Source organism: Arachis hypogaea, chromosome 7, assembly GCF_003086295.3.
Source record: "Arachis hypogaea cultivar Tifrunner chromosome 7, arahy.Tifrunner.gnm2.J5K5, whole genome shotgun sequence".
Classification (NCBI taxonomy): domain Eukaryota; kingdom Viridiplantae; phylum Streptophyta; class Magnoliopsida; order Fabales; family Fabaceae; genus Arachis; species Arachis hypogaea.
Genome location: NC_092042.1, coordinates 65,446 through 79,679, shown reverse-complemented (window position 1 = coordinate 79,679; position 14,234 = coordinate 65,446). Strand labels below are relative to the sequence as shown.

The 14,234-nt window shown below is 32.1% G+C and overlaps 1 protein-coding gene across 1 annotated transcript; it reads left to right on the top strand.

Annotated features, from left to right (window-relative positions):
• Positions 1-4,160: 4,160 nt before the first annotated feature.
• On the top strand, positions 4,161-13,159 carry LOC112767343 (ISWI chromatin-remodeling complex ATPase CHR11). The gene is made up of 25 exons (XM_025813208.3): positions 4,161-4,498; positions 4,921-5,043; positions 5,118-5,221; positions 5,761-5,864; positions 6,274-6,371; positions 6,531-6,710; positions 6,795-7,016; positions 7,812-7,946; positions 8,047-8,329; positions 8,421-8,494; positions 8,658-8,878; positions 8,968-9,055; positions 9,136-9,229; positions 9,310-9,498; positions 10,035-10,066; positions 10,206-10,282; positions 10,390-10,479; positions 10,579-10,648; positions 10,723-10,777; positions 10,875-10,933; positions 11,023-11,188; positions 11,326-11,504; positions 12,377-12,592; positions 12,687-12,785; positions 12,875-13,159. The coding sequence occupies exons 1-25, from the start codon at positions 4,265-4,267 to the stop codon at positions 12,890-12,892; spliced, it is 3,210 nt and encodes a 1,069-aa protein (XP_025668993.1). The 5' UTR covers positions 4,161-4,264; the 3' UTR covers positions 12,893-13,159.
• The last annotated feature ends 1,075 nt before the right edge of the window (positions 13,160-14,234 follow it).

Sequence of the window (14,234 nt, the reverse complement as noted above, 5' to 3'; positions counted from 1 at the left end):
TTGAGACAATGAATGAGGAAAATCATGAGTATTTATGTATCACAACTCATGATTCAAATAAGAAAGTTACGGAGGGACTGATCCTTCCAATTTTTGTGAAGGTCAGGGACTTAAAAATATTTTTTAATGGTCAAGGACAAAAATATCCGCGAGACAAAAGGTCAAGGGCCTATTTGTCATTTTCTCTAAATTTAAAAATCAATGTATCTAAATTTAAAAAAAAAAAAATTTAAATATCTGCTTAACAAAAAATTAAGAGAAAAATTCTAAATGTTTAAAGACAATAAAATTTTTAACAAAAAAATATCTAATCCAACTCTTTGAATTTTATTTTTAGGAAAAAAGACAAATAGGTCCCTGACTTTTTAAACTTTTGACAAATACATCCCTGACAAAATTTAAATACAAAAAAGTCCCTGACTTTAACAAACGGAGGACAATTTAGTCCTTTCGTCTATTTGCCTCTCATACACCAAACGAAACTGGCTGACGTGGCTGAAACGGTGTTGAGGTGTCCGTTACGGTGCCACGCTGGAAGGGGAATAAAGTTCGAAGGACAAATAAGTCCTTGACGTCATTTTACAAATAAAGTTCGAAGGACAAATAGGTCCTTGAGAATTTTTTTTTCATTATACTTCTATTATGCTTTTATTGTGAGAATTTAGTTTATGTAGGCTAAAAGTTAGTTTTTTTATAAAAAAAAATTATTTCGTATAGGTCGAATTGATTATTTATTTTATATGGGCGCCTATCCAAAAATGGATTAGCACTATGGCTTTCAATTTCAACCGATCTGTAGAATATAGTCAAGGTCGTGTAATTAACACCTGGGTTGATATTCTTAATATCAATCCCAGTATCATATAAAAAAATTGAATAATACTTTTAGCATTTTCAAGAAGTAATTGATTAAATAGTTGAAATAGTTGTAATTCCATTCACTATCTTAACTGAAAAAAATCATAAGACTGAATTACGTGGGAGGCTTGCGCCCATAAGAAATTGCGGAGCCACCCATTAATGATAATGGAACTCTGCGCAAAGTTTCCTTAATATTTACATTTACAACATTAATAGACTCTAATCAAATAATATTCAAATTAGATCTATATTATAATGTAAAAAAATATTTATGTTATAGATTGAATGAACTGCTTGTATTTTAAAATCTAGTTAACTTGTTGTATTCTGTAATTTAAATTATTTGTATTAAAATTACAGAATTTGGGCTTGTTCTATTTCTACTTTTTTTCTTAAATTGCATTAGTTCAGTTTTAGTGCATTTGTGTATTATATTAGAATTTGTTAAATTGCATTAGTTCAATTTTCATCATACCAGTGGCATTAGTTAGCATCAGTTCATTTATGCATCAAGTTAGCATTAGTTCATTTGTGCATCATTCATGTATTAAGTTAGGCAGTTAGGCTCATCCTTAAACGCTCCTTACTAAGTATGGAGTGCTGCACACCTTGTGAATTCGTTAAATCTAAACTCTTCATTTATTATATTTTATTTGAATGGTCTGGATTTAAAAAGGTAACCTGTTAATCAGGTTAATCATTTTTTACAAGTTTTAGATTTTTTTTGTAAGTCTCAGATATTGGGCTGAAGTTCAAAATAAAAAAAATAGTATATAAATATTAAAAACATGTCTGTACAAAAAAAAGTTATTGGACTTTAGAATTAAAATAAATAATACATAAAAAATAAGTTGAAAATTTATGTACTAAATCTAGAAAAAAAGATATAATAGAATTTAAAAAAAAATAATATTAAATATATATTATGTATATAATATTAAAATTTAAATAAATTTTGTTTTGTGTGAAATAAAATTATAATATTAAATATAAATACAATGATAAAAAATTTTGTGTTATATATATATTATGTATATAATATTAAAATTTAAATAAATTTTGTTTTATGTGAAATAAAATTATAATATTAAATATAAACACAATGATAAAAAATTTTGTGTTATATATATATATATATATATATATATATATATATATATATAATTTTATTTTGTGAGAAACAAAATTAAAATATTAAATATGAACAGTATGATAAAAAATTTTGTATTATATTAATTTAATTAAAAATATATATATACAACGTAAAAAATAAATAAATATATAATAATTTTATTTTGTGTAAAACAAAAATTCATATAATTTTTTATTAATATTTTTTTTATTGAAATATGTCATTTTACTATATTTATAATATATTATTTGGGATAATTATATTATTTTAGTTAATATATATTATTTAAAAAATATTTAAAATTTATTATTTTGTATTAAAAATATTATTAAAAATATATTATTATTTTTTCTTAAAATAATACTTTCTTTTCTTTGGTTCAAATACTATGACAATAAAAAAATTTTACGTAACTGCGTCTACTCAATAAATATTATATTCATTTATTTCTATATTGTATGTAAAATAAATAATTAATATTTAAAAAAGTTAATAAAAAAAAAGAAGTATTCTTTTTTTTACCAACTCTTAGGTGAATATAGAAATTATGTCATTTGAACTATAGTTCGTTGGCAAAGAAAGAAATACTCTTAATTATATATTAAATAGAATAATTATTTATTAGGCTCATTCTTATACAAATAAATTTTTTTTTTTAGTTTTATATCTGTAATATTTTATACCAATTAGTTTCAAAATTTAATTATTTTTTGAATAAATTAATAAAAAATAATACAAATAATTGTTTAAATATAATTGTATTTTAATTTTTTATTCTATTACGTACACGTTGAGGATAATTTGAAATAAAAGATAATGGACTTGTTGTAACTGTCATGTATATTGTACTTTGACTGTGTCGTCATTTGAGAATCATGGCGCCTTCATGGAGACAGGGTTCAGTTTTATGTTTGGAGTTAGCCAACCAGCAGCGGCCACACAGCGTCTTCCTTTTCTATGACAGCAATTTTTCGGACTTTGAAGGTCCATTTATAGTAAAGGTGGAATGGGGTGAGTTCTGTGGCTAAACAGAACAATAGTGGAAGCACCTGCTAACAAACAAAACAGTGAAAATACTTGAGGACATCACATCAATAATAACAGAGTAATGGAGGAATTCGATCAATTTTTTTTGAGTATTTTTCTGGTGTAAAGATAGTCTTTTTAAACGAGCGAATTAGTTTTTTTTGTTAGTGTCGATTTGTTTGTTCAGCCCATGAAAAAAAAACAATAATAAATAAATTTAATTTACCTGGTCACTTTTGATAGTAGGTTAACTTTTAAAGAGTGCTGCACTCCCTACTTTGCCTGGAGTGCACTAGCTTTCGCCATTAAGTTAGCATTAGTACATTTGTGTATTATATTAGAACTAGTATTTTTATCCATAATAATATTACGAGAATAATTTTTTTTTAAAAAATTATAGTTCACTTTGTTCTAACAGTATAAATTATGCATGACACAAAAGATTTATAAAATCAAACTACTTTTACAAAAAAAATCGTAAATTGATAAAAATTTCTGACTAAGAAGACCAAGATATCTGCAGATAAAAAATTAAATAATAAGATTTTTAGTTATTATTTTTATATGAAAAAGTCTAATTTTTTATTAATAATTAATTTTAACATTCGTTATCTAAAATTTAAAATAATTTAATGTGTATACTTTTATATTTAAAATATTTTAATTGTAAAAAAATAGCGAATGACATATTTTGATTTGTCAAATTACTAATATAAAATATAATTATATATAGAGTAAAAATAGTAGAGAGAAATATAAAAATGGAGAGAGGTAGATAAGAGAATTTAGGAAAGGAGTTTATTAATTTTGAAAAAAAAAAAATTCTCAAAGACCTATTTGTCCTTCGAACTTTATTTGTAAAATGACGTCAATGACTTATTTGTCCTTCGAACTTTATTCCCCTTCCAACGTGGCACCGTAACGGACACTTGGACACCGTTTTAGCCATGTCAGCCAGTTCCGTTTGGTGTATGAGAGACAAATAGACGGAAAGACTAAATTGTCATCTGTTTGTTAAAGTCAGAGACTTTTTTGTATTTAAATTTTATTAGAGATGTATTTGTCAAAAGTTTGATACTAAATTGTCAGGATCTATTTGTCTTTTTCCCTTATTTTTATGATACTAAATTATTCACTCAAAAATTTAAAAGCCACTTCAACAAAACCAAACACAAAAATCACTAACGTCATCTCTCTTTCTCACGCACCAATTTTGAAACTTGATTTCAGAAGAGTTCTTGTTCCATGGCGAGGCCTTCGAAGCCGCAAGTATCTTCCGACGAAGCTATCTCTAGCGGTTCGAGCTCCGAGGAGGAGGAGCAGGTCAACCAGCAGATCAATGAAGAGGACGAGGAGGAGCTTGAGGCGGTGGCTCGTCAAGCTAGCTCCGACGACGACGATGACGAAGCCGGAAATGATAATTCGCACGATGACGACGAAGATCCTGCTGCCGCCGGAGATGCTGACGAGGATGAGCAGGTGAGAGTTGTTGCTGCTTATTTTGTTGCTTCTACTATTTAATTCTCTTTTTTTTTTTGTTCTAGGGTTTGTGTTTTGCTATTAATTTGCGTGATGCATGTTTGGATAATGTGATTGTGGCGTTCTTTGTGGAGCTTGAAGTTGAATTCCGTTGACTTGAGTTGAAATCGGTGGAAAATGTGCTGAGAGATAGTGAGGATCGACGTGCTATGAATTACTGCATTTTTTATTGTTACTGTCGAGTATTTTACTGTTTAAGCTTAGTGTCGTGATTAGGTAGTTGAATTAAGGTTTTGCCAATGAATAATGTGTTCTAGTTTTCAGTATGTCTCCATTTTAACATATTTGCATATATGCTGCTACTTCTATGCTAAGCGGATAAAATCTAGCTGGAAGTCTAACTTTGTGTCTTCTGGTAATAGGGTGAAGATGCTGTTGATCCTGGCAAGCGGGAGAAAGCTAGATTGAAAGAGATGCAGAAAATGAAGAAGCAGAAGATTCAGGAGATATTGGATGCACAAAATGCAGCCATAGATGCCGACATGGTGGGTGTAGATGTGCTGATTTACTTCTTTATTGTAATCTGTTCATGTTATTGATAACTAGATAGTTCTAACAGAACAATAGAGGAAAAGGAAGACTGAAGTATCTCTTACAGCAGACTGAGCTGTTTGCACATTTTGCAAAAGGTGATCAATCTTCATCTCAGAAGGCAAGAGGAAGGTACATTCTTTATCTTGATGTATACTGTGATTTGGCAATTGACTTGTTGATTAGCTTTTTGTACAAACTATGTGTTCGCATACTGTGCCTCATAAGTTGATTAGCTTTTTTTACAAACTATATATCAGCACTTTCTGCTCCCGATATACCTTCAGGAAACAACAAACTGATATATAAATGGAATATCTACATGCTTAAAGTGTTTTTTTATTACCTAACAAGTTGAAGCATTTGACATTTTGATTTAACATTATTGCTAATTTCTCTTGGAAAGTTTCCCTTTTAAATTCATTTTATGTCATCCTCAAAGTTATGAAGTTACCTAGCAGGTAGGAAAAATATGAAAAGACCCCCCCCCCCCCCCAACCCTCCCTTTTTGTTTTTGTCTCTCAATTGCATTTATTGTCCTCTAGTTTTTTTTTTTATTTTTTTTATTTTTTATATTTGAAATCAAATACAAGCACAAATTTGTTGACTGACCTAATATTAACTGTGTTGTATAAAAGAACTCACCTTGCATTCAATGATGTCTATTTTAGGGGCCGCCATGCATCAAAAGTGACAGAAGAGGAGGAAGATGAAGAATACCTAAAAGAAGAGGAAGATGGTTTATCAAACACTCGTCTTGTGACACAACCATCATGTAAATGTCCTGTGTATATGCGTTGATTAGATATTTTTCAGGGCTATATTTTTAGTGTCTCACATTCATAGATATACCATTTTACCCTGCCATTTCTTTTTACACATGGAGAACATTCTATGCTGATTTGAAGTCTGGTGGTAGAAGACCTCCATCCTTGGTACATTTTTGCTTCATGGTTTGTCCTTTGGGGTTTCACATGTGCTAGAGTTATATATTATTGAACTTTCCTCTACACACTTTTCTCTAGTTGTTTTGTTGTAATGTATGTCATCAAAGCTAGTCATCAGAAGTCTACCGGTTTGATCTTCAATTGACTAGTCTTGTGCGTTTGTGCATCTAGTGTGTGAATGTTCTATTTGTGCCTAATATTTTTGAGTGTGAAATCCTTGTTTGTTCATTATAACAGGCATCCAAGGGAAATTGAGGGACTACCAACTTGCTGGGCTAAACTGGCTTATAAGATTGTATGAGAATGGAATAAATGGAATTCTGGCTGATGAAATGGTAAGTGGAACAGATTTGGCCTTGGCTTGCATATATTGTCATTTGATTCTGCACAGCGAACATGCTTTTGGATGTGTTACAGTATTAGTGGAGTAAGGTTGAGTCATTGATAAGTTGATTTATTTAGTCATGATGAATGACAATGAATCTGATTCGCAGGGGCTTGGTAAAACATTGCAAACTATATCTTTGTTGGGTTATTTACATGAGTTCAGAGGAATCAAAGGCCCTCATATGGTGGTTGCTCCCAAATCTACTCTTGGAAATTGGATGAATGAGATTCGGCGCTTTTGTCCTATTCTACGTGCAGTAAAGTTCCTTGGCAACCCTGAAGAGAGGGTAAGAACATCTTTGCCGGATTGAATTTTTTTGGGGTTAATCTTGATGCTTGTCTTCGACATTAATAATTTTAAATTTCTGCAGAGATATATAAGGGAGGAATTACTGGTAGCCGGGAAGTTCGATGTCTGTGTTACAAGTTTTGAAATGGCAATCAAGGAGAAGTCTACATTGCGTCGATTTAGTTGGCGCTACATCATTATCGATGAAGCCCATCGAATTAAGAATGAAAATTCCTTGCTTTCCAAAACAATGAGACTCTACAACACAAATTATCGCCTCCTTATTACCGGCACACCGCTTCAGGTATGACTTAATGAGTTAATGTTATCCACAAACCACGATGTTGTGTAGTGCTTCAAAGGAATTTTTTTTTTTATTGTTCTTTTTCTTTTTTTTTTCCCCATCCAACCCCCTCTTTTATCTGTTGTATTTTATTTAATTTCTTGATGAATATATGCATGAAAATGGTGTCATGCCAAATCAAATCAGAATGATATCTTCTACTCTATGATTGGTAAATTATCAAACACAGAAACTGTTTGTATTGGTGGTGAAATTCTAGATATGTCATTTCCAATAATCTTTTATGACTTGTAGTGCATCATTCCAATATTAACTTTTACTTCATCTATTAAGGAAAATCTGTTCTAAAAATCAACAAGCCATTGTTCTGGGGAACAATTGTTATGTTTTCACCATATGTGAAGGCATTCTGCGATAATCATTGTGTGTTTCTGCTGAATAGTTCTTTGAATAATCAAAGTGGTTTTAATCGCTAGGAGTGGAAATAATTTAACAGTAGTATGCTTTAAAGTTTCATTATTTTTCTTGAGTTGTAATTTTTGGAATGTGTTTGTTTGGTTTATTTTAAATTATCATGTATCTGTATAATCATATTTATAAAACAAACATAACTAGCCTTGCCCCACTAGGTGGGTTAGCTACATGGATTAAATGCCAACATAGTGCCCTATCCTAGATCATATTTGTGTTCAAACCATTTATTTTTTAATCTCTTTTAATAAATATTATCAGTTCATATGCATCTTATTCGTCTGAAGTACTTATTGCTGTATGTTATCTCTTTTATTGGTGCAGAACAATCTTCATGAACTCTGGTCTCTGCTCAACTTTCTTCTTCCCGAAATTTTTAGTTCTGCTGAAACCTTTGATGAGTGGTTTCAAATCTCTGGTGAGAATGACCAACAAGAGGTTGTCCAGCAATTACACAAGGTAAATTGTGTAACCTTCTTTTGATTGTTGAGATTCGTATCTCTGTATATATAACCCGGTATAGAGTTGACATTTTTCACCCCCCCTCTTGCATTTTAAGGTCCTCCGGCCATTTCTTCTTCGTAGGTTGAAGTCCGATGTTGAGAAAGGGTTGCCGCCTAAAAAGGAAACCATTCTTAAAGTAGGTATGTCACAAATGCAGAAACAGTACTATAGAGCGCTTCTGCAGAAGGATCTTGAGGTTGTCAATGCTGGTGGAGAACGGAAGCGCCTCCTGAATATAGCTATGCAGCTACGAAAATGTTGCAATCATCCATATCTTTTCCAGGGTGCTGAACCCGGTCCTCCATATACAACAGGGGATCATCTCATTACTAATGCTGGTAATTTCTGTTTAGGTTGAGAGATACTTCAGATGTTCTTCGCTTGTTGACCAATATGATAAGATTAGCTCATGTTTCAAAAATTTTCCAGGTAAAATGGTTCTCTTGGATAAGTTACTTCCTAAATTGAAGGAGCGTGATTCTAGGGTCCTTATATTTTCACAGGTTAGGTTCTATCTGTGAATGCTATGTATTTTGCAGCCTGTTTTGTTCTCATTTATGTCTCCCTTTTGAATATTCTTTTGACCTATTTTCCTTTAAACCATGATTATTATCACTAAAATGTGTATGTGTGTGTGTTTGTGGTTGGATTTTTTTTTTCCCTCAGATGACTAGGCTGCTAGACATACTTGAAGATTATTTAATGTTTCGTGGGTATCACTATTGTCGCATAGATGGCAATACCGGTGGAGATGAGCGGGATGCTTCCATTGACGCTTTCAACAAACCTGGAAGTGAGAAATTTGTCTTCTTGTTATCAACTCGAGCTGGAGGTCTTGGAATTAACCTTGCTACTGCTGATGTTGTCATCCTATATGATAGTGACTGGTGAGAACTTCACAAATTGTGCAAGAAGCCACCTGATTTGCTTCTATACCATAATCATTGTTTACTGATGGCTGATGGTTAAACATCAGGAACCCACAAGTTGACTTGCAAGCCCAGGATCGTGCTCATAGGATAGGTCAAAAGAAAGAAGTCCAAGTTTTTCGGTTTTGCACAGAGGTTTGCAAACTTCTTGTTATGTTTTGTTTGGTTAGTTATTCATTTGTTATTGTTGGCTTACTGCTTATAATATTGCGCAGTATACAATTGAGGAGAAGGTCATTGAAAGGGCTTACAAAAAGCTTGCACTTGATGCTCTAGTGATTCAGCAAGGACGGTTGGCTGAGCAAAAGAGTAAGGATTTTATAATGATTGTTTTGTTTCTCTCTGCAATGAGTATTGTCTGACATGATTCTGCTGGTTTGTATGTGCAGCGGTAAATAAAGATGAGTTGCTTCAAATGGTTAGATTTGGAGCAGAAATGGTTTTCAGTTCCAAAGATAGCACTATTACAGATGAGGACATTGATAGAATCATTGCTAAAGGAGAGGAAGCAACTGCTGAACTTGATGCCAAGATGAAGAAATTTACTGAAGATGCAATCAAATTCAAGATGGATGACAGTACGTAATGTATTGATATAAGTTATTGCTCCGAAAACAACAATGGCTTGATGTTTTTCTTTTGTTTAAAAGTTAAAATAAGACTATTTGCTCCCTCAAATTTATTTGTGACTCAATTAAGTCCGTCAACTGTGACATCGTGTATAAAATTAGTCACTCAATGTATATTTGTCGCAACTCCATTGACGAAATGCTGATCTGGATTGAAGAGGCCATGCTAGACTCTGGGAAGTGACACTGTTTTTGTTTCTGGTGAATAAAGTCAGAAATGACGTCATTTGACCATGGGAGGGAGACGATACATAACCCCAGCTCTATCAAATGATGCGGCTTTTGGCTTGATTCATCTCCAAAACAAAAATGACATCACTTCCATGAGGCTAGCATGGCAACTGTAGTTTTCTTTTGTTTATTACTGAAGCCTTTTTGTTATTCTAACATGATACAAGGGCATCTTTGGGTTCTGTTGAGGGATTTGATATTGCCTTTTTGACATCATTTGAGTTTGGAGTACTAATACTCGGATCTTTTTGTAGCTGCTGAGTTATATGATTTTGATGATGATAAGGTAAAGATGCCATTTATATTTACATGAAAAATTATTCTTGTCTTTTCTGTTTTATTACTCAACCTTCCTTCCCCTGCCCCCCCAATCTATTCTACTAATTTCAACATATCTTTATTTCTTTTTCCCCCTCAAAATAAAGGATGAGAACAAAGTTGATTTCAAAAAAATTGTGAGTGACAATTGGATTGAACCACCAAAAAGAGAGCGGAAGCGCAAGTAAGGACAGCCTGTTACAATTTATACGTCCAGATTTATTCAGTGTTTTTTTGGATGTTATAGTGTATGCTGATCTCCTTTATTTTATTTCCTTTGGGGACTTGTAGTTACTCGGAGTCTGAATACTTCAAGCAAACATTACGACAAGGAGGTCCTGCTAAACCAAAGGAGCCACGAATTCCTAGGATGCCTCAGTTGTAAGCTTCTAGACAAGCTGGTTACTTCTTTTTATATAGTGCTCTTTCTTAATAACTGATCCCCCCCCACCCCCCCACCCTTCTCTTTTATGCCTGCAGGCACGACTTCCAGTTTTTTAACACACAAAGGCTTAGTGAGTTGTATGAAAAGGAAGTGCGCTACCTAATGGTGGGTGTTGAGGAAATGAGATCATTATGCTTATTTATGTTGCGGAAATGACTGTTTCTTCATAAATTTTTCAGCAAACGCATCAAAAGAATCAGATAAAGGATTCAATAGATGTTGATGAACCAGAAGGTACATGATTACCGTCAACAAATTATATATAAATATATTGAATCTTATACCTCTCTACCTAAATGTTTTTAATTTTCATGAGTTTTTTGGTGTTCAGATGTGGGAGATCCATTGACTGCTGAAGAATTGGAAGAAAAGGAGCGCCTTCTAGAGGAGGTGATCATTTTCTTTTCTATTCAGTTGTTTTGTTTTTAACTTGGTTTTCACTTGAGCATTGTCTTATTTTTGTTATTTGGTTAATACAGGGATTTTCTTCATGGAGCCGGAGGGATTTTAATACTTTCATCCGGGCTTGCGAAAAGTATGGCCGAAATGATATCAAAGGTATTGCTTCCGAGATGGAAGGGAAAACTGAGGAGGAAGTTGAAAGATATGCAAAGGTCTTCAAAGAAAGATACAAGGAATTAAATGGTACGTTACAGCATTGTGACAATTAAACATTCGTTTTTTTTTCTGCCATTTCTGTGTTGGTTTATACTTGTACTTTGAAATTTGCTTCTGATTAACATATGTTCTTCCTAATTTGCACATTTTGAATCATTCTACAGATTATGATAGAATTATTAAAAACATTGAGAGGGGGGAGGCTAGAATTTCACGGAAAGATGAAATCATGAAAGCTATTGGGAAGAAGTTGGACCGATACAAGAATCCATGGCTAGAGTTAAAGATACAGTATGGGCAAAACAAAGGGAAGTTATACAATGAAGAATGTGATAGGTTCATGGTTGGTATTGTTCTTGTTTTTTTATGTTAATAATAATTTCACTTTTCATTTTAAGCTCCAGAAGTTTTTCTTTTTCATCATGTTTTAGGATAGATTTCTAGAGAGAGAAGCTCTCTCGTCTCTCTAGAATTAGGTTAGATTTAGGTTAAATTCTCTTAGATCTAGGTTTTAATTGTTGTTTTGATTTAGTTTCCTTTACTATTTCTTGTTCTAGCATCTTGTCTCTTTTATCTATAGTTGTTATTCCTTTTATTTGTTGCCTTTATTTATGTTCATGCACTCTTGTTTCCTTTGATTTCTATTAATGCAATTTATGTTTGATGTTCTTATTGTTTAATTGCTTTGTTATTATTATTTTCCTTGCTTTGGGTAGTTGTAGATTTACTACTTCTTGCTAATTTACCAAGCTTTCTTTTTATGCTTTCTAAGTGTTTGATAAAATGTTTGGTTGGATTTTAGAGTAGAATTTTATACTCTTGGCTTGGGATGGTAACTTGGGTGACCTTGAGTTACTAATGTCCAAGTGATTGATGATTGGTGTCCATTGACTCTAGCTTTCACTAATTCAATTAGTGAATGGCTAGGACTTATGGATTGGGATTGATGAAACTCATTTGACTTTCCTTCAATTTTTAGAGGATGACTGAATGAGATTGATCCTTACAATTATCATGTTGTGGTTAGTGATAAGGATAGAAATCCTTAACCATCAACCCTTGCTAAGACCTTTTACCATTTGAGTTTCCTTTACTTTTTTGCGATTTACATTCCTTGTCCCTCATTCCAAAACCCCAAAAATATACGCTCATAACCAATAATATGTACACTTCCCTTTTGTAGAATTCGTTTTTACTTCATTATAAAACTTGCAGATATGCATGGTTCACAAACTGGGCTATGGGAACTGGGATGAGTTGAAGGCAGCATTTCGAACATCACCCTTGTTTCGTTTTGACTGGTTTGTTAAGTCTCGCACAACACAAGAACTTGCAAGGAGGTGTGACACACTCATTCGCCTGGTAGAAAAGGAAAACCAAGAATATGACGAGAGGGAGAGACAAGCGCGCAAAGAGAAGAAACTTGCAAAGGTGGCATTCCCTCCACAAGTTAACTCTAAATACCTTAGGGTTTCTCATATTTACATATGATTGTTCTCATACTAAGTTCAACAAATTTTCTCAGACCATGACCCCATCAAAGCGGACCCTGGCAAGACAGACAGAATCTCCATCTTCTTTGAAGAAGCGCAAGCAATTAACCATGGATGATTATGGAAGTGTGGTAAGGACACCCTTGCCATAACTATTTATACTGTTTATTAAAGCTGCTTGCTGAAGTTTTACTGAAGGAGATCATTCTAATGTTGACAGGGAAAAAGGAGAAAATAAATGACATACTGTGGATTGCATAGGGTAATTTAGTGGTTGGGCACTAAAACCCTTGCACGGGCACTAACCGTCTCTGGTGACTAATGTAGGCCCTAAATATCAGTTGCGAGGGATAGTTATAGAAGATTGTGCAGACACCACGGATATTCTAAGTTTTTATATCACTGAACAAATCTTTCAGATTCTAACTGATAGTTCCGTGAATGTGTAATATTTAACCATACGATATCTTTAAATATGAATGCATTAGGCCTAATATTCTGAAAACCTGATTGTTCACCGAACTTCTTAGAGGTTTTGACGTCAAATTGAGATTTTGTATTATTATATCAAATATCGATACAAGTTCATATGATATACAGACATGCCGATTATCTAATTGTTACGGGGAAATACTGTAACTTGAACGAACACAAATAATGATGTTCCATGATTGGCATGGGTCATAGATACCGGATCGCCTGATGGAGGCATGCCCCAGTTTGTATAAAATTAAGTTTGTAAAATTAATTTTGATTTAAAGTAAGTTGGTATTAACGTGGTTTATGTTTAGTAATTTTCATTCAAAATGAATTATAGTAAATTAAATATTGTTTAGATTACATTATTTAAAATTACTCTTAAATGAAAATTTACAAAAAAGACAAATTCAAATAATTATTTTAAGTTATCTTATAATTTTATTTTAGATATTTAAATAAATTTTAATACTTTTTAGTACTCTCAGTATTTTTTATTCTAATAGGATTAATAGAATCATAATATAAAACAAAAAAATATTTCATACAAAAAAAATAATAATAAGTTAAAAAATTTATATAACACATTTGTCAAACATACCCGAAATCAATTAGAGTTTATCGGTTACTTAGATGATTTAGTAAATAATAAGAAAAAGGCAGAGAATAGTATGAATGAATAAAAATATGTATTGTATTTTTATTATTGATCAATGATTACAAAAGATGTGTAAGTAGCTAAATTTATATGACTACTATTAAATTTAGAAAAAGAATCTTATTCTAACAAAAGAAAAGCACGAGTAAAAAGAAATAAGAAAAACATGAGCAAAAAGAAATAAATAATATCATAGAAGGAAAATATTGCTTATTATGAATGTTGAATTTGAGTCTAAATTTTTTTTGTGACGTTGTGTTGGACTGATGGAGGTTGTTCAATAGTAAATCTAAGTAATTGGAATGCTTTTTTTCCAAGTTTTCCAAAACTAACCAATGTGACTCATAAGACCACCCAGAAATAAGAATTTGGATCCTTAAAATTTTGAATTTTTACTTGAGAGAATAAAGTAATATTTCACCCTTAAATAATTTCTATCTCATTT

What these genes read in the sequence shown, in the direction of transcription:
- LOC112767343 (XM_025813208.3), top strand. Translation starts at nt 4,265, where the DNA reads ATGGCGAGGCCTTCGAAGCCGCAAGTATCTTCCGACGAAGCTATCTCT. An exon ending in TCTTGTGACACAACCATCAT is followed by an intron (nt 5,865 to 6,273) that starts GTAAATGTCCTG and finishes TCATTATAACAG; the next exon opens with GCATCCAAGGGAAATTGAGG. An exon ending in AGATGTTGATGAACCAGAAG is followed by an intron (nt 10,778 to 10,874) that starts GTACATGATTAC and finishes TTTGGTGTTCAG; the next exon opens with ATGTGGGAGATCCATTGACT.